The following is a 24,638-nucleotide window of genomic DNA, read 5'->3' as shown; positions in this document are numbered from 1 at the left end:
ATTTCTTCTCGCTGATTTGAATGAAGAGAATGTTTTGTTGATGGTGTCTTTAGTTCTGCATGACTGAAAGTCAAGAGTTCCTTCTCACCCCGGCGCCAAATGGCTCTCTCCTAAGCATTACTTAGTCACATGCTATCACAGGCTGTTCAAATGTTAGCCACAGAAGGTCACTGTGTGAAGAAACCCTGAGCCGGTGCAATAAATAGTTTGAGGTCAACTAGTTTAGAGAGCAGTAGCAGTCAATCTTGTTTTCTGGTGCTTTTTGCCTCACTTAGAAACCGACGACATTCACTGGATATTGCCTGCAAGTCACAGGTTCACACTACTGTGGCTGAAAGTACGACGACAGCTTCGGCTTTCCTTTAGGTTTGAAACGTGGCTCTTCAAACTGTGTTGCTCTCTCCAGCGGCTGTAGTCAACTTGGACTCACAGCAGCAACCCTAGAGTCAGTCATTCCAGAAAAAATAAAGTATGAAATCACTCAGTAAACATCTCAAACCACTGCTGCAAGATATTTTATCTGCTGTCCAGCCGCATGCAATGTTGCCTTTAGCTCGAGCGTGACCGTATTGGGATGAGATCCCAACAGCCACATCCAGCCAGGGGCATAACGTAGTGGGGCATCGGCCTCTTTCTGTAATCTAACCCCCAACTTTTAGCACCCTTTGCTCGGACCACACCCATATTTGAACCCAGCCTTCATTTTTGAACTCACACGGTTGCAACATTACCGCGGTGACAAAATCAGTCCACTAAATATTCAAAACTGCCTTTGTGGTAGTTCCTGCTACAGTAGGTGTCTCCAGGACCACATTATGCCGTGATGACACACACACACAGATTGATATTTTTCTCATTATATACAATTCTGTCTGGAGAAAAGACAACTTTTACATTCATTTGTAGCAGTTTGCGGCTGTATGGCTCTGTTCTTCTTCCACGTGCATAGATGGAAAGCCTAAGGCAGAGAGAGCAGCAGCAGCAGCAGCAGCATGGCACCCATAGGTTACAGAACAGTGTCGGCATCAGTGACAACCACAAATGACTGTCAGACACGACATTAAAGGAGGAGCTGTTGTGGAGGCAGGTTTGCAAAGCAGCTTGCAGAGGAAGCAGCAAGGGTAGGCGGGCTAGAGCGGCTTAAATAAGGCGCCCTGTAAGAGCAAGTGCCAATCAAGTGCATAGAAGGGAATCAAGCTGATCCATCAGCTGATTGGGCTGGTGTGAGATCCACTGGCGTAGCTGGGCTGAACGAACACTACGCTCAATTTTTTCCAGATCTGTCCCTCATGTTCTCTGCAATGCAGCCCTTGTTACGCCTCTCTCTACTCTCTGCCTGTAATGAGCTTCCCCACGAGGACAAAACAAACCAAAGTTAGCACATCTAGCCTTACTGTGAAAGCATCCCAACCACAGAGTGACCAGTATGTGCAAATGGTCACGTGATAAGTGTTTTTTTACGGCGTGTCCTTTTATTTACTTGTTTAGTTTCTATTTTAAGATCTTTTTGCTGTTCCCTTACTTTGTCATTGTTAATTTCATTTTTTGTTGTTGTTCATTTGTCGTTTTTACTTTCTGTTAAAGCGTCCTACTGTTTATCTCGCCCTGTCGACGTGTATTTATGTACTGTATGTATGGATTTATATGTGCTTTTGTCGTCGCTCTGCCTGTTAAAGCACTTTGTAAACACTTGTTTTCAAAGGTGCTGTATAAATAACGTTATTATTTTCCATTATTAATGGACAGAGAGCTAAAGTGCTTGTGTGGACAGAGATCGATTTTGTTTGAAACGTCGTTTTACAATGAAATCTTGTGGATGTCGCCTGGAAGTCGCATGACTTTACACAAGCATGACCAACTGTGTTTTTACTAAAACACATGACTAATGCAGAGGTACCATGGGAATCAACCTTTACGTCTTTGCACCGCCTGTTGGTCAGCTCGAACTAAACATGTTATCTGGTGTGTAATATTACCCAGGATCAGTTTCTGGTTAAAAACAAAAAAAACTGTTGCATACTTTTGAAATATATAACCGTTTATATTCTCATGCTCTGTTTTCCCATGGTCACCTGAAAGCCTTCCAGTCTTTGCTCTTTACATCTCCACAGGAGATGTGCGAGCTGATTCCCAGCGACCAGCAGCATCTTTCGGCCCGGATGGAGAGGAGGGACCAGCTCCTCATGGGTCTGGCCAAGCTGAAGAAAGAGCACTAAGTTCAGCATGAAGGGGACAAAGTCAAGAGAACGTCTGATTATGACTTAAAACAGTTCTATGAAATGTGGTAGATAGGATTTAAGCGGACAGACATCTGATTTAATAACAATTTAAATGATAAGAATTAAATCTTGGGAGTGACTTTGAGCCATTTGTGCTTTCAAAGTGCCTTTTATCTACGATATATGCTTTTTATCTGATCTCAAGACGTACATTGTGGAAATGAACAGACTGGATTAAACTACACATCACACAATTGCCTCCAGGTAAATTAATTCTGTGAAATGATGATTAATAAACAATGGAATCATACATTTATATTATGTATAATTTTAAAAAGATATATCTTTTTTATATATATAATAACATGTTTGATCCTATTCATAAATAAAAATAAAAGTATGAAATCATCTATCTGAGCACTGATGTGGTCTCTGATCCGTCGAGCAGAACAAACTGATGTGCGTTACATTAATTGGTCCTGAAAGCAACAAATGGAAACGTGTCACGAGTTCTGTTTACATTCTCTGAGACGTTTCTGCTCAGATTTAAAGATATCAGGCCACAGAGACCACCGCATGATCTTACTGAGACCTGCATCTTTCAAATGTGACGGTTAAACACAGAAATAAAATCATGTTTATGGGTCAGATACAAGTATATCTGAAAAATAAGAGCTGTGTGTGTGTGTGTGTGTGTGTGTGTGTGTGTGTGTGTGTGTGTGTGTGTGTGTACAGCATACAGTTGGTTATATACAATATAAGTATATATGAATTATAGACATGATACATTGTGTGTGCGCATACATATATTAAATATTGTGTTTTTTTAAAAAAGGTTTGTTATATTTGTATATATTTACACATATAATAAATATATACATGTATCTAATACTCTGAAAAAGGTGAAATATGAAAAACAGAAAATAAGAACATGTTTATAAGTTTATAAGAGGTTCATACAAGTATGTGTATAACTGCCTGCACAAAAAATGGGTTAAAGTTAAAAAAATATATAAAATAACATAAATAAACACATTATATAGTGTGTATGTGTGTGTGTGTGTGTGTGTGTGTGTGTGTGTGTGTGTGTGTGTGTGTGTGTGTGTGTGTGTGTGTGTGTGTGTGTTTAGAAAATATACATATATTAAATATTGTGCCTAAAAAGGTTCAATATGAAAAAATATAAACACATTTAATCTACACAGTATAGTATAGGTTATAAACAGTGATGATAAAAAATGAGGTTAAATATGTGTGTGTGTATGTATGTGTATGTATGTGTGTGTATGTATATGTGTGTATATATATATATGTTTATATGTATAATATGTTTAAATGTATATAAAGTAAGTAAATTATTTAATTTATTTAAGTATAAGTAAATATACTTATAATCATTTATGTAAACTAAGTTAATATGTTGTGTTCAAACAGTTAGAGCTGAGATGTTAGGATGGGCTAATAAAAGCAAGCTGCTTCAGCCCGATCCTCTTTTTTGCTGGAAATTGTGTCATTTTATTTAAAATCTGATGTAAAACCAAAAATAAATTAATTAATTTGTTCATTCATTCAATCAATTATTGTGTCTGGTTCTAAATATAATATGAATAGTCTAATATATACAACTAAAAACAGGTTTAAATGCCATATACAGTATAATATATATAAATAAGAGGTTTGATGAAATGTGTGTGTATAGGTATGTGTCTACAGTGGCCCCGCCCACTCTGTCCCAGGCTCCTCCCCTTCCGGTCTGCAGGAGCGCGATGAAAGCCCTGAGGAGTCTCAGGTGCGTCTCACACTCACACAGCTGCAGGACCGGCCAGACAAACTCTGTCCCCAAACAAATGAGCTAAACTCTGAGGAAAAAACATCTTCTCCCCATAAATAATAAAGGATTAACTGTTTTTTTTCATCTTCATGGAAAGTTATTGAGTCTTTGGGATAATCTCCATAGCGACAGGTGAGTTCTTATAATGTTCATGATTTGTGAACTCGTTGCTCTTTGTCCTAATTTCTTAAAATAGTGAACAACAACAACTCTACTACTTAATATATATAAAATTAATACTAACAGCTGCCTAATTACCTTAATAGCTTTTCCTCTAATGCATGTGTAATCCTAATATTTATCATTATTTATCCAATAATTCCCTATTTCTAAATATAGTATGTTGTATTTTGAAGATAAAATAACATTAATTGTGTCGTTTTGGAAATATAATAACGAAATTTAACAGTCAAATGCAAAGAGAATTAAGGCCACTGCTTTTATTTAGACTTTCTTTTATAAAAGTCCTTAAAAATAAATAAATCTCTTCACATATTGTATTTATTTTTAAGGGTAATATTATAGTGTTTCCATGTAAAGTTAAAAAGATGCTCTATAATCTTAATTTCACACCAATATTTCATCATTCTCACGTATTTACATTCAAATAAATCACTGCCATGAACAGTACCGTGATAGAAAAGTAATGTGCCTTTGAAATTAGATATTAATACTTAAATAATAAATAATCAAATATTATTAGTGGTGGGAGCCTGAAGTTAACTATGTCACTTTTATAACTTTTTCATCTTGTCTGTATTATCTTTAAAATTAAAGAATAGAATAATAGAAATACTTTATTGATCCCAAGCTTTAAAATGCAGAAAGGACACTAGACCTGTTAAATGTAATGCTTTAATGCTGAGTTTCATGTTAAAGGGATATTCCGGGTCTTTTTTAAGTGTGGCTGTATGAAGTAGTTTGAAACAAGCGTGGAAGTTAAGCAGTGTGCTGTTGTGGACGGGGGCAACAGCCACACACCGTAAAAAGACCCGTGTAGCTCTGTTAAAGTTTACACGAGGGGAACTGAAGCTGTTATCTACGCTCTCATCGAAGCCACCAGACAAAAACACTTAATTTTACCTCACAGAACACAGGAGCTGCTAGTCTACCGCTGCCTCGATCTGTTCGTTAGTTTGTAAGTTTTCTTAGTTTCTAACCCTTTAAAAACTCCAAACTCACACAATAACGCAAACTAACATACCAATGGAGGCAGCGACTCCCCTGTTCTGCGAGGTAAAATCACTGTTTTTATCAGTGGAGTCCGGTGGTTTGACGCGAGAGTAGATAACAGCTTCAGCGTAACGTCAGGAAGGAAGGAACCATGCGTGAACCTACACAGGGCTGTCCAACACTAGGTAAAGCAGTGAAATCTTTTTATGCTTATACTTCTAAGGTACACTTAAACTCCTTTCTTTTAGGTGTCTAAAATAAAATGCGTTAAGCTGCTGCCCTCGTCCACCGCAGCTCATTTCTGAGCTTCTGTGTCTGTTCTCCTGTCTGCTTCTCCAAACTGGGGACGTGCCGACCGCCTTCTACTATAGGTTTAACACTGACTATGGATAAGGGCCTCACAACCCCTCTTCATAAAGTCTAAACTATCTCTTTAATGCCCTAAATGGTACCAAAATGTCTATTAGATTATTGCGCTCTGCCCCTTTTGGTCCTGCATCGATCATAGTGTGTCCCAGGGTTTCAGTGTTTTTCATCCCTGCCCCTAAAAGTGATTTGAAGTCCTCTCAAATCACTTTCGAGGGCGGTGAAACAGGTACAACGCTGTACCTTCAGACACTCAAATGTGCATCAGCACATTGAATTCTGGGTTTTCCATCTAGACTGTTAACCGTCTGCTGAATTCTTTCTTTCTGCAGGTTGCCTGAGCTCCCAGAGTCCTCGTCGCCACAATGAGTTGGGGGGCTCTCTATGCCCAGCTGGGCGGCGTCAACAAACACTCCACCAGTCTAGGAAAGATTTGGCTTTCCGTCCTTTTCATCTTCCGCATCACCATACTGGTTCTGGCTGCAGAGAGCGTCTGGGGGGATGAGCAGTCGGACTTCACGTGCAACACGCAGCAGCCCGGCTGCAAAAACGTCTGCTACGACCACTTCTTTCCCGTGTCGCACATCCGCCTGTGGTGCCTGCAGCTGATCTTTGTGTCCACGCCGGCCTTGCTCGTGGCCATGCACGTCGCCTACAGGAAACGTGGGGACAAACGGACCATGCTGGCCTCCAACGGCACCGAGAAGATGACGGATACCGACCTGGAGACACTGAAGAGGAGGCGTCTGCCAATCACGGGCCCGCTGTGGTGGACCTACACCTGCAGCTTGTTCTTTCGCCTCATCTTCGAGGGCGGGTTCATGTACGCGCTGTACTTCGTCTACGACGGCTTCCAGATGCCCCGGCTCGTGAAGTGCGAGCAGTGGCCTTGCCCCAACAAGGTGGATTGCTTCATCTCCAGGCCAACAGAGAAGACCGTCTTCACCATCTTCATGGTGTCTTCGTCGGCCATCTGCATGGTGCTGAACGTGGCCGAGCTGTGCTACCTCATCGGCAAGGCGCTCCTGAGGTGCTCGGGCAAGAGGAAACTCCCTTACAAAGACAGCGTGAAGCGGGATAACAGCCATCTGCAGAACAAGAAGAACGAGATGCTGTTGTCCTCCAGCACAGACATGAGCAGCAACAAGACGTGTTGAAGGACAGCCGGCAGTGGTGCGGGCGGTACCAGAGAAGAAGTCGAGCATAAACTGTAAACCCCACCACCGATCATGGTCACAGTTTGTGTCTACAGTTTGGTTGTTACCAGAGTTGTCTCACGGGAAGGTTGATCTTCTGAAGAGGATTTTTGAGACTGTGGGAAATGAAAACAACCACAATAGAGATTATTTTAGACAGCAGCGTATGTTGCCGGGGTGGCCGACCTTCTACGTTCACGTGTAGGGAAATCACTGTATCATCTGCATATTTGCTCTGTATTCCTACACATGGCCTCAAAATCTGCCACTAAAGGCAGTCCGCGGTTCTCCAGACCTAATTTGTGGATCCTACGACAGTACGGAAGCGTATTGCTGCCACCGCCAGAAAAAGAAAGACGAATCAGTGTCACGTCCTAATGTTCACGCTTTAACAAGATATTTTCACGATACTACAACATACAAACTTATTACTTGTTATAAAGTGATAAATTATCACAACGTGTTTAAATGAGGAAACGGCGTGCAGAGACAACTCAGTCGCCAGAATGAAACGTTTGCATTGTACGTTTCTGCAAACCACAGATGTGTTGAATGCTTTCATGCTCCGCGGTCGCAGTTTTAAACATTGACGACGTGAATTCAAACAAAAACTATAAGATCAGGCATCAAACAGGCTTAGTTTTATTAAAGGAATGACTTAATTTGTTAAAATAAGTTTCTTTGGTTTGCAGAAACTACTAAGTATCACTGAGTGTGGCTCATTTACGCGATTTGATTGGTTCTTCATGCTCGAGTGGAGACACGGTGAGATTCTGCCGTTATTGAGCAAAGGTGGCGCGGAATAAGACCATAATTAAACAAATATAGGTATATTCATTTAATTAAGTGTCCACTGAAGCTCCAGTTGCAAACAAATTGAAGTAAATGAGCCATTCTCTGCACTCACTCCTCATTTAAACCCGCGTTTCACATCAAAACAACATAATTTATCACGTGACAGCATAAACAGTGTGTTGTTATAACATGAAAAGTTATTAGTTATCATATATATAATCGCTACAACGTGAAGAACACCTTGTTATAACCAAACTTTTCACAGTGGCAGCAATACACCGCCATAAAAGTCCTAATTTAAAATCTTTAAAGCAGACGGTGAGTGTTTCCCATACGTATCAGTATCTTTGCATCCGTGTCACCTTACTTTTCACCCTCAGACGACGCTCGAGAGTTCGATGGAAGTCTTTTTTTAATTTATTGTGCACAGTTTGAAGTCGCTTGAATGTTTTGAACAGGAGAAGAATGAGTCGACGCTGACATCTAGTGGTTCTTTCAGTGGATTCCCCCCCAAGAGCACAAACACCTTCCCTCAAAAGAGCCCCGAAGGATTTATTTAGTGTTGAAGGAGAACAAATGAAGTTACGAGAGGTGAAGCAGAACAAGAAAAGGTCCAAGTGCCTTTGTGATTTATGCTTTTAGTGTCTAGTTTACAAGAAGCTGACGTTTGATTTTAAATGTTTTCATTGATAAAAAGTTTTTATGATCCTGCTGTATTAAATCGAGTGACTGTAGCTTGAGAATAGTTTAATAACTTTATATAAATAATGCTTTTTCATTTTTGTGTGTGTGTTTATAATTACTGAGAAGTTTGTTGCACAAGATCACGCTGATAAAGATTTTATATAACATGATGCAATGTTAATAGATTTAATGCTCTTTGCTGTTCAGTCTTTTGTCTTTTACTTGAACTGAAGGTCTTTTAAGTGTGAAATGAGCTGAAATACACTGAGTGTGTTGCGTATTTTCACACGTGCACGATAAAAAATCTGAAAAAATACGTGTGTTTGGACTGTACGAAATGTTTTTATCCTGCAGCGAGCGCCCAAAAGATCTTAATAGAGTGTGAATTGCTTGAAATACTGATTTAGAAATGATTTAACTGCCAATTATGTTCTAGATTTATGGTTTAGTCTTTAAAATAGTGAAAAATGTCCATCACGTTTCTCCAAGGGATGGGGAAATTAACATCCACTGGTTTGTTACTTACGTTAAAAACGATAAAAACACAACGAAGCCTGAAGGCGTATTTTCATTGTGGTCCTCTATTAAACTTAACACAAGACAAAGCAACAAGACAACACGTGCAGAAAATACGATCAACATATGAATAAATAAAAAATCAGTATGTTTTTGGGGGGTTGGTTATGTCAACATGCTCTGGTGTTCTTGGTCATGAAGTTTAAAAAAGTGATGATTAAGGGGAGACACTGAAGGCAAAAACATGTTTTGTTGTGTCGATTTTGAGATTTTGGTCTATTTTTCTTCCTTAACACGTTTTCTTTCAGACTTGTGTTTATTTTACTTTACTTTGTCTGTTTTTGTCTGTAGATTTCTCTTAAATTCACCAAAAGTTAGCATTAAATGTCTCATTTGCATATTTAAACATAACATTTTAGGAAACCTGTAATATAAAAAACAGTTGTCTTAATGTCAGTAATCAACTGGGGAAGTTTCTTGGTGATATCTGTTAGTTAACATGTTTTTATCCTATTCACCTGTAGAGCGTTGCAAAATTTATGAATTTGACAATATACGTTAAATACGTTAAAAGGCCATTTTATCAAAATTAGTTTTTCTCACATTGAGTCAGAAATCTCCACTTCAGGAGCACTTACAGACACCAAACCTCCCAGTTTCATTTCTCTCTATATCCTAAATGTTTTTACAGAGGGGGGTGTTCATGTGTCAGTCACAGCCTGATTTACAGCACATTTTATCCCTTAAAACATGGAGAAATATGTTTTTTGTTGCCAGTATTTTCTCATTTATGGAGTGATAAAAAGAGATATCTGTAAACACCTTTGACTTTGATACGTCAACATAATGAAACAAGAATTTTGAACCTGGCTTCACACAATATTCACATTTATGTTCTGGAAATGTATTTAAATTAGCACGTATTTCATGAGATAAAGGCTAATTTGCATATTTAAACATAACAATTCAGAAAACGTGTAATGCAAAAAATGATTTGTATTAATGTCTGTCATCAACCGGGGGAAATTTAATGGTGATATTTATTAGTTAATTTGATTTGACCCCATTCACTTATAGTGTCTCCCGTTAATTATGTCACATGGTACTTTGTAAACATTTCTTTAAGGTCGCACAGAGAAAAATAACAGTTCTTCAGTGGTTCTTCAAAAGACTTATTGGTTCTACAGACGCTCAAAGAACCATTTATTCTGAAGAAATATTGAAGAACCATTTATTCTGAAGAAATACTGAAGAACCATTTATTCTGAAGAAATACTGAAGAACCATTTATAAGAGTTGGGTCCACAAAGAACTTTATAGAAAACGGTTCCTCTAAGAACCTATTTTCTTGTTTTCTACGGTTCTTTTTGAGAAGAACCAGCGTTTCTTTAAGAGGTTCTTTAAATACCCATTTGCAGAAATGGTTCCCTAAAGAACCTCTTTCTAAAATGGTTCATTGCTCCAAAGAACCATTTTTGGTGCCAGTTTGCACCTTATATGTTTCTGTGTGCACTTTAAACAGTCTCCCAGCCATACCTCTTGACTCTGACTGTCTCTCAGTGGTGAAAATATATAATTTGGCACCAGTAAAGTAAGTGAGGAGCCTCCTATGTGAATGAACTTTGAATATAACCCTTATTAAATTTCCCTGGAGCCTTTAGTAGTTTACGTTACGCTAACTCTCTTGCTGTCGTCCTGTTCCGCCCCGGACCTGTTGGTCGCCCTGTGTTATTTGGACTTGTGTTGTTATTGGTGCAGCGTGTACTGACCCCAGCTGGCTGTATCAGCTTTCAGCATGTGCCTTATTTTAGCCTCCACACTAATCACCGCTCGTCCTCTCAACACCAGGAACTATACGGGGCCGAACTCAACGCAGAAATGTCTTTGTCCTCTCTCTCTCCCCGTCCAGGAATAGCTGAGTTGGATTAGTCCCATCTGTGTTGTTAAAAATAAATGAGAGAAATCAACTTATGTGAACAGAGAATAGTGATTGGTAAAGATTGGAAAAGTCTATTTGAGAGGATGAACTATAAAGAGAAAAGTCATTTACTCACATTACATAAGTGAGCTACAGCATTAACGTTGACATTACGTTTGACCAAAGATCCAGAAGACGCTTGATCACAGACAGTGAGTGACAATGCTTGATCATCATGCAGATTTACTATGTAAAAGCATATTTAATAAAAGTCGTTTTGTACGCCTGCTCTGCATTGACCTTTGACCTCTTGCTTCCTGTAGCAGCCAAATGACATTTGTGACAGCAACAGTGTATTTTTAAGGGAACCTGGTTATTCCAGACCCGATATTTTAATATTTTTCTATATTTCTTCTACATTTTAAGTTTAGCAGCCAGCGTTTAACAGCAGACGACACACTAACGAGCATGAAATGATGATATTAAAATGTTTGTGATTGTTTTGTACCTGAGATGTTTTTATCACTCGCACTTTGATCCTTGAAGTCAGTAAATCAGTAAAAACAGAACATCGTGATTCATTGTTTTTTGTTCAGTTTATCTTATTTTTTCTGGGTTATAGCCTCAAATATTAATCAGCTCTTAGAGCAGTGTGCTCATTTAGTCACTTTGCTCCTTTTAATCAGAAGATATCACATATGTATGCATATTTACTGTATGTATGTGACTTTATGACAATTTAATTTAATTTAATTTTGCTTTTTCTTTTGAATTATGGTAGCTTTTCCTATTTTTTTTTATATAATTGTAGCTTGACTGTTGCTGGGGTTTAACAGGTTTCCTTCCTAATTAGTTTGTTTCATATTCAGAGAGAGAAAGCCTTACTTCAACAGCACTTACACACTGTAAATCACACTTTCCAGTTATTTTCCTCTCTATTTCCTTAAGGTTTTTACAGAGGGGGTTGTTCATGTGTCACTCATACCCTGATTTATACAACATTTTATTCCTAAAAACATGGAGAAAATTGATTTCTTAAAGGCTATTGGCGGTATTTTCTGATTTATGGAGTGATACAAAGAGATATCTGTAAAAACATTTCACTCTAATACGTCAACAAACTGCAACAAAGTCCTTCAGAAAGAAAGTTCAGAGCATGTTCAGGCTTTGGGCACATTGCGCGCAGGTTTTGGAGCGCACTTTCGGCGACTTTTGCGCACAGGTTTTTGGGGAGGTTGGCAGGGGCGTGGTGTGACACCGGACAGGCTGATGACTCTGTGGATTCACTCATGCATGGTCACACAATGTGACAGTCCAGACATGGCTGGAAACGGGAGGCAGCTCCGTTTAACCGAGCCCCATCTCCGACTCCAAGCCGCCTCCAAAAACTAACAACAAAAGGAAAAAAACTTTTACTTGCGCAAGTTAACGGGCCCGGGACAGGCAGACAGAGAGCCAGAGAGACGTTTGTGCATGGATGAGTTTGAGAGGCATCATTCCTTTTTAAAGTAAGAGTTTGTTGAGCTGACAGAGGCGACAGGTTGCAGGTTTGGGATCAGGGAGGCAGAGGGTAGGGTCGCTGCAGCCGCGGGAGGTCTACACGGTTTTCATCGCACTCAAATGATGGCACCAGTGACGGCGGATGGATTTGCTTTTCGTATTTAAGTATGACATCTCCGGTCTAAAGGTATGACGGATGAACGCGGCTGTGAATATGTCCATGTGCTTCAGTGGGAGTTAAGTTGAGATCAAGTGAATGAAGAATGTTATGAGGTAATTAAAGAGTTGCTTCAGTTTCACTAAACAAGAAGAGTGAGACAAAAGCTGGACAAAGCTTAAAGAGAGTCTGGGGACTCTGGCACAGTCTGTATTGTCAGCCTGAGCAGGTATGGCTTTGTATTTGAACCTGGCTCTGGCTGTTACATTCATCAGCAGCCGACAGGAATGCCACAAATACCTTTGAAACAGAGACTTTCATCCAAAGTTTGTATATATAAATATTAAGTCACCACAAGCTCAAACTGTACACAACTTCCTGACTCACTCTGGGTTTAATTTCTGCAGTTTTAACAAAATTTACATCAGATATTTCAAGTGCAAACTTTGTTTCAAACACTATTTTATATTTTTCACGACAACTCAAAGTGTGATCACTGTAATCTGGATACATTTGAATGAGTGATCAAAACATGCACAGACCTTTTTATGTGCTTTGATTTGTTAACTTCATTCAAAGTCTCAAACAAAGAACAAGGATTATCGTTTGACTAATGTTTTTCTTCTCTTCCAGGTGTCATACATATTGTGAGCCCTAGTCGATGGATTTATTACCTTTAACACAAGAATATTTTAGTAAGTTTCTCCTCTGCTCCGTGTGTTGGATTTGCTGCATGTTCCACGTGCATCACACTGTCTAAAAGGTGTAAAGATAAACAGGCGTCCCCTTGATCAAAAGACATTTATCACCTCCGTCAGTCCCATTAAAGGGCAGAAAATATCTATTAATAGAAATCTGTTTGTAACTTAGTTTAGTCAATCATTAAAAAATTATTTGACAGCACTTTGTATAATCGATTAATCAATTAAGTAATGTATCAAAATAGCCAAACATCCTTCAAATGTGAGGAACATGCTGATTGTTCTTAAATATATTTGGGACTGTTTGAACAAAACAAGTCATATTAGACATTTTACCAACTGAATAATTGGATTAATAAAAGAAAATAATTGAGCGATTTATTGATAAAGAAAACAGCGAGTTTATTCAAATTTAAAATATCACCTTTTAGAGTTTTTAAAAATGTAAAGACGGATTATTTTTTACTGTTATTATTTTATTTTATTTTTTATAATTACAGTAAAAAAAAACTTTCTATTGGATCACTGTGGCTTTAGTGTTACAGTTGACAGGGAGAGAGCGAGGAAGGGAGGGTGGCGTGTATGTGTATGTGTATGTGTGTATATGAGTATTTGTTTCTGTGTGTGTGTGTGTGTGTGTGTGTGTGTGTGTGTGTGTGTGTGTGTGTGTGTGTGTGTGTGTGTGTGTGTGTGTGTGTGTGTGTGTGTGTGTGTGTGTGTGTGTGTGCGTGTGCGTGTGCCACACCAGAGCCTCATCTCTGCTAAATGCTGTTTTCGAACATTATAATGTTGATCTCAGCACATGCCTGCTGAGCAGTGGAGCGAGCAGGTGAGAGAGAGAGACAGGCCTGACAGAGAGAGAGAGAGAGAGAGAGCGAGAGAGAGAGAGAGAGAGAGAAGAGAGAAAGGGAGAGTGAACCAGGGTTCAGTCAAACAGGTGGCCTATACAGTATACGAGCTGCTAAAAAGCGCCTGTGTTTGAAGCGAATGCTGTGTTCCCGATGTGTTGTTGATATCCGACGCCTACGTGGCAGTTTTAGGATAAAGGCCTTGTTCTGTAAAGCGTTTTATGAAAAAGCGAAATATGTCGGAGTCTAGTCGACACCTCCACTCTGCTCTGTGTCCTTGTGTCTTCTTGTGTGTTCGTACGTGTGGAGTGTTTAACCTCGGGGTAAGGACTTACATGACCATACGTTCAGACCAATTGAGTACAGATTCATACGCATTTCTTTAACTTTCTCCCTCTGTTTTTATTTTTGCCGTTCCCTCTCTTCTCTGTCCACTCCAGCCTGTACTTTCTCCATAGGCTAGAAATCTTGAAGCATGGGCGACTGGAGCTTTCTGGGGCGGCTGTTGGAGAACGCTCAGGAGCACTCAACGGTCATCGGGAAGGTCTGGCTGACTGTCCTCTTCATCTTCAGGATCCTGGTGTTGGGGGCCGCGGCCGAAGAGGTCTGGGGCGATGAACAGTCCGACTTCACCTGCAACACCCAACAGCCCGGTTGCGAGAACGTCTGCTACGATGAGGCCTTCCCAATTTCGCACATCCGCTTCTGGGTGCTGCAGATCATCTTTGTGTCCACGCCAACTCTCATCTACCTGGGCCACGTGCTTCACATCGTCCGCATGGAGGAGAAGCGGAAAGAGAAGGAGGAGGAGATGCGCAAAGCAACCAGGTTTCAAGAGGAGAAAGCACTCCTTTATAGAAACGGTGGAGATGCTGGAGGAGGAGGAGGAGGAGGTGGCAAGAAGGAGAAGCCGCCAATCAGGGACGAGCATGGCAAAATCCGTATCAGAGGCGCATTGCTGCGTACCTATGTGTTCAACATTATTTTCAAGACCCTTTTTGAAGTGGGATTCATTTTGGGCCAGTATTTCCTCTATGGCTTCCAGCTGAGGCCCCTGTACAAGTGTGCACGTTGGCCCTGCCCCAACACTGTTGACTGCTTCATATCGAGGCCCACTGAAAAGACTATTTTTATTATATTTATGCTTGTGGTGGCTTGCGTGTCTCTTTTGCTGAATTTGTTAGAGATCTATCACCTTGGATGGAAGAAAGTTAAACAGGGCATGACAAATGAGTTTGCCCCCGACCACGAGTCGCTGCGCCGCGTCAACATTGCAGAGCCTGAGTGTTTGGCCTCAGCCTCAAGAACTGCCCCATCCAGCCTCAGCTACCCTCCCAACTACACGGATGTGACGGCAGGCAGCGGGGCGTTCCTGCCGCCCATAGGGCCGGCAGCAGTACCCTCAGCAGCAGAGTTCAAGATGGATGAACTCCAGCAGGAGGAGTCCCTCCACCAGCCCTCCCCCTCTTCCCACTACTACATCAGCAACAACAACAACCACAGGCTGGCCACGCAGCAGAACTGGGCCAACCTGGCCACCGAGCAGCAGACTCGGGAGATGAAGGCCACCTCCCCCTCCCCATCCTCCTCCTCCACCAGCACTGACAAAGAGCAGCAGCAGCAGCAGCAGCAGCAGCCTGTCGATGCTGCCCTGCTCCCTCCAACCAGCAACACCACCAGCAACACCAACATCACCAACTCAACTGCCACTGCTGCCTCCAGCAGCAGCAGCCATGGCACTGCGTCCAACGCAGGCAGCTGGAGCGGGGGGAAGAGCGAGCCGGAGGAAGGCCACGTCACCACCACCACAGTGGAGATGCACGAGCCTCCGGTAACGGTCAGCACAGACCCTCGGCGGCTCAGTCGGGCCAGCAAGAGCAGCAGCATCAGGGCCAGGCCGAGTGACCTGGCAGTCTAAACCTCTTCAGCCCTTTCATGTCCCTAGACCCTCCCCGACCAACACCCCGCTTACCCAAACCCCACCTCTAAACACAGTGATTCTTTGACAAAAAAAATCTCACACATGCATAAAGCAAAAAAAAACACACACACAAAAACAACAAAAAAATTAAAAACAAAACAAAAGAAGGCAAGGTGACAAGAGACAGGAAAGCAGAAAAGTTTCAGGCAAATGTGAAATGACTTGATCAGCAGCAGTCGTTGATTTAGTGCAATCGGTGAGTTGCAGAGTAGTCGAGACAGGTTGTTTTTGTTTTTTTGATGGTCTTAATTTTACCAACACGACATGTGATCATGCAGTGCTATGAAGCTCTGCTCACAGCGATGGATGGAGCAAAGGACATTGTGATGTCATAATTTTGCATCAAAGTGGACACATCTCGCCAACGTGTTTGGTTTGGGGGGGGAGATCTCATGGTGTTTCTTCTTTTTGTTGAGCCTAAAGGACTAATTATTCCAAATGAAAACGATCATTTGTCAAAAACAATGACTGAATTTTATTTTATTTTTTTTATTGTATCCGGAGGAAGCACACACAGGTAGCTGGCATTGTTGTACAGATCAGTTATTCGATATGTACCCAGACAATTCACTCATATATCCTGTTCAGTTTTATCTGGATTCACAGTTAAATCAGCAGCACAAACGTGCACCGCGTGTTGCACCGCGTGTTGCACCGCGTGTTGCACCGCGTGTTGCACCGCGTGTTGCATTGCATGATGCACTACATGTCAACAGCTTGTTCCAGTGTTAGTCCTTTGACCTGGAAGGTCATTTGCTGTCTTACTTCCTGAAGTTTACCAAACAAACACCTGCTGTGTTGAACAGAATTCAACCAGGAAGACATTTCATCAACAAACATTACATGTGTTGTGTTCCCTGTAGTTGTGCATGCCAGCACGTGCAGCCCTACAACTCACCGATTCACTGTCAAATTCACATGGCAAAGCTGGCTAGCTTGGTTTTTACCCATGATCCACTGCAGCGATTACTGCAGACAAGAAATTTTGTAATTGAGATGGATAGGAATGGACTATTCCCAGAGTCCTCAAAATAAACAGACATTGTGTCTGTGTGGACGAGATATGGGTCAGTACTGCTGGTAGAAGTCATCTCTGTACACCCAGAATGCACCTGGGTCTCTAAGAGCACTACATTGTCAATAATACGTAGATCAAAATGTTCCCACCCTGCTGTCGGTTTACACAAGAGGAAAATCGGAGCAGAGTCCCTAACGCCTGCCTCTGTCTGCGTCACCTTCAGTCAAAATACCTGAAAAGAAAAATGCTCTCCATGAACATGACAAGATAATGCCTTCAAAGATTCCTAGCGATATGATGCAAATACACGGCAGCCACCATCTGATATAAGGAATAACAATACTCCCAAAGCTCTTTGGTTAGACGTTAAACTGCTTTTTTTAGTTACATTGTTGTCTCAAACTTACATTTCACCTTTTTAATCATCACACCGGAACATTGAGAGAGACTTTGGGGAGTTTTAGGATTTCCACCGTCACACATTTCACGTGCTTCTTCATTGGTTTTATTCTGAAAAGTGCTATTTTTTTAAATTTAATTTTACTCATAACTTGCGTACTTGTGGTAGTCAGTTTGTGATTGCGAAACAGCTACGATAAAACAAAAAAAAAGACAAAATGACTCGGCGTCGCGAGGAATCAAAACGCCACGGTGCAGTCGACCCTGACGGCTCCTATATTCTGTTGTGTTCATTTCATCTTAGGGGTCTTTAGAAACCCAAACGTTTGACTGAATTCATCGGCGGCCGCAGCCCTCTGTCTCTGTCGTGTTACTGTTACTGTGTTACTCGGTTCATTCACAACCCAGGCACTCACTCTCAAAAACCTTTCTTTTTTTTCTTTTTGCTTTACAGCAACATTAATCCACTGTACTACCTTGGGAGTTCACCTCTGGGGCAAAGTTACAAGTACACAATAAGACGATGTACGAAATCTCTATAATCTGCATTGAACATATTGCACTTACAGAGCAGAATACAAACAAATATGTTTGTGCACAATATTTTGAAGGAACTCTTCCAGCAGTTAATGTGCAGGTTAATACACTGGAGTTTTAATTTTTAGGGGGAGCGGGGGTTAAGAAAATGATGCTACTGTATGATGTAAGAGTATCTGTACCCATATTGGTATAATGTCTCATACTCTATCTTACTTAAGTTGCTTAAATTACATTTAGTGCAAACACAAACACAAAGAGGAGCGTATACACCGACAACGCATGAGTAAAAGCAGCCTTTCCCAATCCATGTTTTCTTGTTCAGAATTACAAAAAAAAACAAAAATCCTCGTTATCTGCATTCGTTTTTGATCCCTAAAGTTTACATTTTGGTAGTTGATAAAGATTTGCACATTTAGGAAAGACAAATTGCTGTTCTACAATGCTAATATTGGTAGTAGTAGTAGTAGTAGTAGTAGTAGAAAGAGAGAGAGAGAGAGAGAGAGAGAGAGAGTGAGAGCAAGAGTGAGAGAGAGTGTGACGAGAAAACTGCCAATCTCTATGATCCTCAAAGGAAAAAAATGTCTTAAAACTAAAACGCAGTGGCTCTTCGTAAAAAAAAGACAGTATTAAAATAAAGTTATTTATCTTAAGCTCAGATAATGTGAGTTTGAAGATTTAAAAGAAAAGAAAAAACAGTGAGAGAGAGAGAGAGAGAGAGAGAGAGAGAGAGAGAGAGAGAGAGAGAGAGAGAGAGAGAGAGAGAGAGAGAGAGAGAGAGAGAAGTTGGGGTATTTTTCCGTGTGTTCACTCAGTATGTCCTCACAGACTGCTCGGGCCTCTGGTTAGACGTCATATCCGACAACTCCACTGTTGAGAGACAGTTAGCTGGGTAGCTGGCCTTTCCCTAACCCCGCATACAAAAAAGCCCCGACAGGATGTTGTGTTCAAAAACCCGTCGTCCTCGTGACTCCTCCAAAAAGCTCTCTCCTCTTACGTTTCATGCAGAGCATGATTTCTCTGGCTCGTCAGGGAGTATAGGATCCATCTCACAATGCTCAGAACAGCAACCTGTTTTCAGTGCTGTCTTAAACAAGAGAAGTGCCTTGTGTATGAATGATTCTTTTGTAAGAACAAGTTGATGTAAATGTTCATTTACCTCAAATGTTTACAAAAATTGTTACTAAATAAATTTTTTGTACCATATTCGTTGTTCTTGCTTTTCACTTTCACTTCATTGATGCCACACCGATCGACTCGGAGCTGCCGCTGAAGACTTGAGCCTCGGACTTGAGCCTTGGACTTGAGCCCTGGACTTGAGCCTTGGACCTGAGCCTTGGACTTGAGCCTTGGACTTGAGCCTTGGACTTGAGCCTTGGACTTGAGCCTTGGACTTGAGCCTTGGACTTGAGCCTTGGACTTGAGCCTTGGACTTGAGCCTTGGACTTGACTCGATAGTGACTTGAAGTTTTGACCTGGTAAAAATCCAATGAAAACAACAGATTTCAGCTGGAAAAGCTGCGATCAACTCAAACATGCACATTTGAGGATAAGCAACAGAATTAAGGGTTGGATCGGGACTGAACCCATGATCTAGGGCTGAGCGATATGACCTAAAAATAAAATCCCTGATTCTTTTAAACCAGATCCGATTTACGATTTCAATTGATTTCTTTTAAACGACTATGGACAAAGTACGTTTTTCCAAAGGTTTTTATGTAAATGACACAACAAACATGAATTTATCTACAAGGAATCAAGCGCTAAACTTTCACAGTTTCACCAGACTTCATATGTGAAATATAAATACTGGGATGGAGCGGAGGGGACGGGAGCCAAGAGAGAGCAGTGGACTACCGCTTTTACCCAAAGTTAAAGGAAAAATACATTTAAATTTTTTAACATTGTCGAAACAAATAAATCCAATTTCCATTTAAAATCGATTAATCAGCCAGCCCTGCCATGATCTACCAACACCACACACAAGCCGTTTTTTCTTTTTGATACTGTAACAACATTATGTTCAGACCCTTTAATAATTTTTGCTTTCCAAATCATACATTTAAGGTCGGGCTGTAATCAAGACCATCTTAATCAAGTCCAAGTCCAGTAGAGTCAGGGCGCACTCACACTGTGCGTCCGTCCCGTGCCCCAGCTTTAGGGTCCTTGTCCCCCCCTCCAGGCCCGTTTGTACTCACACTACCTGGGCCTCGGTGAATGCTTCTTGCTGCCTATACGTCATCACGCCGTAACACGTCACACGCATTGATGACGTCATGGCGATGCGTCGCTTTGTTTACAAATCTTTCCGTAGACCTCGGAGTTTTTGTGCGTCTTGTCGACTGTTTTTGAATCTTTTCATCGACCAAATCTGCAGTAAACACTCCACCTCCGCATCACACCAACGTGAACCTTTCGCCGCCATTGTTGTTGTAAAATGTCCGTGCATGGTCCCTCCTTCTTTTTTCTATGTCCCAACAGGCGCACATAAAATGACGTCAGAACCGCCGTAGGCCTCGTGCTCGTACATGTGCAAACGTGCTTTACAAAAGCCCCACTCTCCCAAACGGGCCGTGACCGGCGCTTTTAACTCACACTGGTCAAACGAACTAGACTTTAGCCATGAAGCGTGCTGGGGCACGGTACGGATGGACAGTGTGAGTGCGCCCTAAGACAAGACAGAGTTCAGAGCAGATTGAGTCCATTTCAAGACCATAATGGGAAATAGTGTCTTTCCAATGCTCATGTAGAGGTTACAGAGTTAGGATGGATCTATAAGCAAGCTTGAATTCTTTAATTACATTTTATTCATACAGTCAAATCGTAACAAAAGTAGGTTTAGAGACCCAACAATCCTCCATGAGCAACCGTGGCAACCGTGGCAAGATGAAACTTCCTCTTAACAGGAAGACTTCAGACAGACCCAATGGTGGGTGGACGTCTGTCTTGACCGGTTGAGAGAATATTCTGTCTTCTAACATCTAATTAATTTACGAAAAGAGTTTAGACAACGAGCCGCACAACTGATCCCAAACATGACAAGTTCTCAATAGTCCAACAAGTCACAACTCTAAGACAATTGCAAGACTAGAAAAAAAAAGTGGTCTATTGCAAAGACTACAGCCCTGAGAGACGAAATCAGAATCACGCCACATGAGATTTTACTTGAGATCTGCTTGATGCGTGTATGAAATGGTATTTGCCTTCTTGGAGAACCCTTTTTATTCAAACCTGTCCTGTAGAGATCGGTGTCCACGTGACAGTACAGATGTCATTTGTTGCTAATGCAGTGAATTCTGAGGCTTGAGGATTCAGTCTTATTAGTCAAACTCCATCAGATGCTTCTTCAATTGGCAGGTCAATGTCCTCCATCTTCTAGTTGTCTGGAGGGAAAAACATGGTGATTATATGCTGGACAAAAGTTGTCTTAGAAGAAAACAGACACTCACAAGATCACTATTCATAACCTGAGATGCAGCTGATAACTCACAAATAACTGGCTGTTAGGACTGAAAACCCCCGCCTCAAGATGAGATGGTTTTAAAAGAACTCATGAATATATTTATTCATTAAAGTTTAAACCGGACGGATCAAGAATACGCAATTCAACTCAAGCATGATCTTTAGTCTATGAGACCAATATTTATCACTTCACCCTAAAGAGTACAACTACGGAAAGATGAAATATTGAATGATCGAGACGGACAATGAAAGATGTAAGACTCTTCAGGTTCATGTCTTCATAACATCAGGGTGAAAAGTCCAAAAATGACCCCTAAGACACGTCAAGAAGAAAGAAGAAGAAGAATTACTTTATTAAACCTCAATGGGGAAATTCAATTTTTTTACTCTATTATTATTAATCATGTTACACACACAGGCCCGAAATACACACACATGCACAAACAGGACCTATATACATGCAATTAATGGAGAGATGTTAGAGCGAGGGGGCTGCCAGTGGCGCCGGCGCCCCGACCAGTTGGGGGTTTGGTGCCTTGCTCAACAGCACCTCGACAGTACCCAGGAGATGAACTGGCACCTCTCCAGCCACCACTCCTCGCTCCATTCGTGGTCCACACAGGGACTCAAACCTGCAACCCTCTGGTTTCCAGCCAAGTCACCTATGGACTGAGCTACTGCCGTCAAACAGAGGAAAACGACCTTGACAAAAAAGAAGAATTAACTCAAAGTCCACTTACTCGCTTTTCCCAGAGTTTTCGATCCCGTCTCACGGTCTTCATCTGCAGATGGAGTTCGCTCAGGCGTGAAGATGTTAAACTCCTTTCTCAAGCGACGTCCATTTCAATACATCTGGGTTTTTCTTTAATCCTGAGAGAGAGAATGTAGTGACAGGTGTTAGGGTCCACAGATGATCCTAATATTGATATGTAACAGTTCTGGCATCTTCTTCTTCCATTCAAGTAACTTCCAATGATTGAACAAGTGTGAACGAAGGCACTTTAGTGATATTATAGTGTCAGAGAACGGCAGATCCAAGCTGCATTGGGGCTTGAACACAAACAGAAAATATACCATGAAATATGTCATTTATTCTCTGAAAAATGCCATTTCTAATTGCTTCCGAGTACAATACATAAATTGGAAAGTTACACTCACTCTCAATTTCTGACTTAAGAAAGTATAATGTACAAAAAGATGCGAACTTTTGTAACGAACATTTGAATCATTTGTTGTATTCAGCACACTAGTACTGATGGTTGGACATTTTTATTGTCACCATGATGGTTTAATTAATTGCCTTATTAAAATATGAATGATACACGCATTTTTACTAATCATTCATTCACTTTTTCATTCATCTTCAACCGCTTGTCCCTGTCGGGGTCGCGGGGGACTGGAGCCAATCCCAGCTGACATCAGCAGATTCAAATGAATAAAGACAAATATAAGTTTAATTTGACCATTAGCCTTCTATATATGAGCCAACACAAGATAATGAGTTGCGACTTTTGTCATTTTCAGTGTACGTTAAGATGAAGAATATTTATTTAATAACCTGTAATTCTAAAACCACTATTGTTTTGTCTTCATACAATTCAATTCAATTCAATTCAATTCAATTTTATTTATAGTGCCAAATCATAACAAAAGTTATCTCAGGACACTTTACAGAGTAGGTAAAGACCACACTCTATGACTTATTTATGATTTACATAGAACCCAACAATTCCCCCGTAGAGTACGGTGGCAACGACAACCTTCACTATAACAGACAGGAACGTCAGACAGACCCAGCTCTGTGGAGGATACATTATTTGCCGTTACATAACCTGTCATGATATTGTCATTTTAGGTCTTTATCATTGGAAATGCTGGTACCCGCTCTTCAGGTTAATGTGCTGCCCGCATTGGCATCAAGATCGCTCCCTTTGTAGACTCTCTGACCTCCGACCTCGCCACCGCTCACTCCCTCACTCTGCATTCCAACAGCGAAGGTCAGAATGTGACACTGAGCACACACACACACACACACACACACACACACACACACACACACACACACACACACACACACACACACACACACACACACACACACACACACACACACACACACACACACACACACACACACACACACACACACACACACACTCACACACACACACACACACACAGACACAGACACAGACACAGACACAGACACACACACACACACACAACTTCATAATAACCACATCCAGAAATAATTAAAATAAGACGGCCGTGTCAGTCTCGCACCTGAAAGTCAAACATCTATCACAAAGTCAAGAACTGACGGATAATTTACGACACCGTGCTATACATGATAGAGGAGCGTGAAATTTACAGCTGCTGGGAACGTTTGTTTCTGATCAAACAGATGTGGACATCGACAAAAGCGACAGATTAAACAGACACAAATATACAAAGAGATATTAAGTGGACAGAAATACGCCTTCAAGCACCTCTCAAACGTACATTGTCTCGTATCTATTTACCCCACATGAACAGAAATCTAAAAACACCTTTTAACCCGAACCCTTAATTGCTTTTTTCAGCTAAAATGTAGAAAATATGAACTCTGAGGGGCTTCCGTATCCGCAGAATATATATATGTCCTGAGTGCAGCCAAGGAAAGTAACCTTGAGTAACCACTGTAGTAGTAAAAAGTATTTAACTGTGATTTATTGGCGTGCCAGTTACATACCATTTCTTGCAGCGTGGAGTACAACAGGGTGTGGTACTGGTCAGTGGTGGATTCAGGAATCCCTATGAAAACACATAATTGCAATTATACAAAATAAAATCACAAAATAAAATAAAATAAAATACTTATTATTAATTACTGACTGCATAAGGCCGCCAGTTTAAGCAGCTCTCTATGGTGAAATATTGTAAACCAAAGCATTAGACTTATGGTAGGTGCGGTAAATCTGAAGCCTGCCAGGAACAGTTTTAACTGAAATGACACAAAAAAAGTAAATACTGAATAATTAATTTAATACACTTCTTTTGCCTACATTGGTATGTGTATACAGGGGTTGTGACATCACAGACATTACACATTTAAGCAAAGTCTCACCAGAGTTATCGGTGTAAACGAGACTAACAATCACTTTACATTAGCCTACTTCAAGTGGAATATTTGTAGTCAACAATGAAACTAAAAATGACAATGCATTTTAGCATTAGACAAGCTAATATTACTTTATTAACTTTGCGGGGCGAAGTGAGAGCCAGAACTAGCTGTGACTCACGAGGCCACGCCCCCAGTTATTCATAAACTTTAACCTCCAATAAAATAAAAACTAGC

The 24,638-nt window shown here is 40.9% G+C and overlaps 3 protein-coding genes across 3 annotated transcripts in view; all 3 read left to right on the top strand.

Annotated features, from left to right (window-relative positions):
• cryl1 (crystallin, lambda 1) overlaps window positions 1-2,623 on the top strand; it is a 31,375-nt gene extending 28,752 nt beyond the window's left edge. Inside the window, exon 9 of the mRNA XM_083921181.1 lies at window positions 2,112-2,623. Within this exon, the coding sequence (XP_083777307.1) occupies window positions 2,112-2,216 (105 nt within the window). The 3' untranslated portion in view covers window positions 2,217-2,623. The remainder of the gene's footprint in view (window positions 1-2,111) is intronic.
• Window positions 2,624-4,050: 1,427 nt separating this feature from the next.
• gjb8 (gap junction protein beta 8) lies at window positions 4,051-7,693 on the top strand. Its single transcript, XM_083921154.1, has 2 exons — window positions 4,051-4,182; window positions 5,922-7,693. The coding sequence occupies exon 2, from the start codon at window positions 5,955-5,957 to the stop codon at window positions 6,744-6,746; it is 792 nt and encodes a 263-aa protein (XP_083777280.1). The 5' UTR covers window positions 4,051-4,182; window positions 5,922-5,954; the 3' UTR covers window positions 6,747-7,693.
• Window positions 7,694-14,379: 6,686 nt separating this feature from the next.
• gja3 (gap junction protein, alpha 3) lies at window positions 14,380-15,822 on the top strand (the record flags this gene model as incomplete). The annotated part of the gene is made up of 1 exon (XM_083921929.1): window positions 14,380-15,822. One exon carries the CDS (start codon window positions 14,380-14,382, stop codon window positions 15,820-15,822), a length of 1,443 nt encoding a protein of 480 aa, XP_083778055.1.
• Between the last annotated feature and the right edge of the window lie 8,816 nt (window positions 15,823-24,638).

Source organism: Echiichthys vipera (genome assembly GCF_963691815.1).
Source record: "Echiichthys vipera genome assembly, chromosome: 10".
Lineage (NCBI taxonomy): Eukaryota > Metazoa > Chordata > Actinopteri > Perciformes > Trachinidae > Echiichthys > Echiichthys vipera.
Note: the sequence above shows the minus strand (reverse complement) of the source record. Positions and strands in the feature narration are given on the sequence as shown.

Bases quoted from the DNA above. Each gene is read 5' to 3' on its own strand.
- gjb8 (XM_083921154.1), top strand. From the start codon at position 5,955: ATGAGTTGGGGGGCTCTCTATGCCCAGCTGGGCGGCGTCAACAAACAC.